General features: G+C 51.4%; 1 protein-coding gene across 1 annotated transcript in view; it reads left to right on the top strand.

Moving 5' to 3' along the window:
- Ptcd1 (pentatricopeptide repeat domain 1) overlaps positions 1-1,931 on the top strand; it is a 20,106-nt gene that overhangs the window by 5,189 nt on the left and 12,986 nt on the right. Inside the window, exon 3 of the mRNA XM_021187235.1 lies at positions 828-968. Within this exon, the coding sequence (XP_021042894.1) occupies positions 828-968 (141 nt within the window). The remainder of the gene's footprint in view (positions 1-827; positions 969-1,931) is intronic.

The raw sequence follows: 1,931 nt of genomic DNA, 5'->3' as shown, positions 1-1,931 counted from the left end.
GCCTGCCTCTGCCTCCCGAGTGCTGGGATTGAAGGCGTGCGCCACCACCGCCCGGCCCCTATGTTAGTCTTAAGCTTACTCTGTACCCAAGTTGAACTGTGAAACTCAAGGTCCTCCTGCCTCATCTTCCCGTGTGCTGGAACTACAGGCACACATTGTCATGCCCAGCTTATTTCTTTTTCTGCATCGTTTCCAGCCAGAACAGTAGCTTCGTGGGCAGGCATCCTTTTGTACACTACCTTCCCAAGTGGACAGACCCTGCCTGGCTCATGGGAGGACTTAGTAGCTATTACTTAAATGGCCAGATGAGAAAAAGGAGAGCCGGGTATGGTGGCACCCATCTCTACCCAGCACAGAGGCAGGAAGATGTCTCAATTTGGGGCCAGCCTGGTCTACATTGTCAAAAAAAAGTGTCTTTAGTTTAGTGGTCAAGGGTCTGCTGAGCATGTGCGGGTCAGGCCTTGGATGACATCGTCAGCACTATCACAGAAACGAAGGATGGGCGCAAGGATGGAGGGGACAGGGTGGCGTGGGGAACTGGACATGGACAAAGACTGCTTTGGGCAGAAGTTTGCGGTCAGGGAGGAGGGAGCTGTCTCCCTGTATCAGAAGGGTGGGTTCCTCTACCTCCCACTCTCTTCTGGGGGCCTTTTATTTTGGGTAGGTTTTTGTTTGTTTGTTTGTTTTGAAGAAATGTTTTATGAGTCCCAGGCTGTGTGGCCTAGAATAGCTTTGACCCTCCTTCCAAAGGTGTGTCCGCTCTCCCTGGCTTGCTACAGGTCTCAGAAGCTGTCCTGAGCCCCCTCCCCTGTCGCCTCCTTCCCTAGCTTGCAGAGGCCCTGGATCTGTTTGAGAGGCAGATGCTGAAGGAAGAGCGCTTGCAGCCTCTGGAGTGCAACTACACGGTGCTGATTGGGGGCTGCGGGCGCGTCGGGTACCTGAAGAAGGCTTTCAGGCTCTTCAATGATGTGAGTGGGGGTCGGATTAATAGGGGCCAAAGCTCTGGAGTGCATGCTGGGTGCAGGTTCTGAGCAGGATGTCACCCAGTGGGGCAGATGGCATGGGCTTGTTGACATTGAGTCCAAATTGAGGTCATCTTGGGGCATCAAGTGAGGTGACAGAGATGTGCTTCAAGAGCTCTCACTTCTCTTTTGCCACGCCCGGTTAGTCTGTGTTCCTCTCCACAGACACCACACCTCCTCACACATGCATCCTGTTCTGATTCCTAATGAATCAGGACAACTGTAGTCTCAAGTAAGAGCCAGCCATCTTTTCCTGGGGCCAGAAGCAAGGGAGCCTGTGATCCAGCACAGACCCTGCCAACCCTACTCCTCATATTTGGTACCCTACTGCAGTTCTCGCAGACTCTCGCCAAAGCAAAGGGAGGTTCTCCCTTTCTATATTCATTGGTTTATTTTTATTTTATGTGCATTGGTGTTTTGTGTGCATGTATTCTATGTGAGGGTGTCAGATTTTGGAGTTACAGACAGTTGTGAGCTGCCTTGTGGGTGCTGAGAATTGAACCCGGGTTCCCTTTTAGAGCTATCAGGGTTCTTCACCACTGAGCCATTTCTCCAGTGCCTTTGTAGCTTGGGCTAATCTGGAACTCACTATGTAGACTGGCCTGGCCTTGAACTCAGAGATCCTCTTCCCTGTCTCCTGCCAACATGTTTGACAAAGCTTCACTTTTTGGTTGGTTGGGGGGTTTTCTCTGTGTAGCACTGGCTATCCTGGTACTCACTCTGTAAACCAAATTGGCCTTGAACTCAGAGATCTGCCTGCCTCTGCTTCCCAAGTGCTAGGATTAAAGGCGTGCGCCACCACTCCTTTTTTGTTTGTTTGTTTGTTTTTCGAGACAGGGTTTCTCTGTGTAGCCCTGGCTGTCCTGGAACTCACTCTGTAGACCAGGTTGGCCTCGAACTCAGAAATCC

Source organism: Mus pahari, chromosome 23, assembly GCF_900095145.1.
Source record: "Mus pahari chromosome 23, PAHARI_EIJ_v1.1, whole genome shotgun sequence".
In the NCBI taxonomy this organism is placed as follows: domain Eukaryota; kingdom Metazoa; phylum Chordata; class Mammalia; order Rodentia; family Muridae; genus Mus; species Mus pahari.
This window is presented reverse-complemented; position numbering and strand designations above follow the sequence as displayed.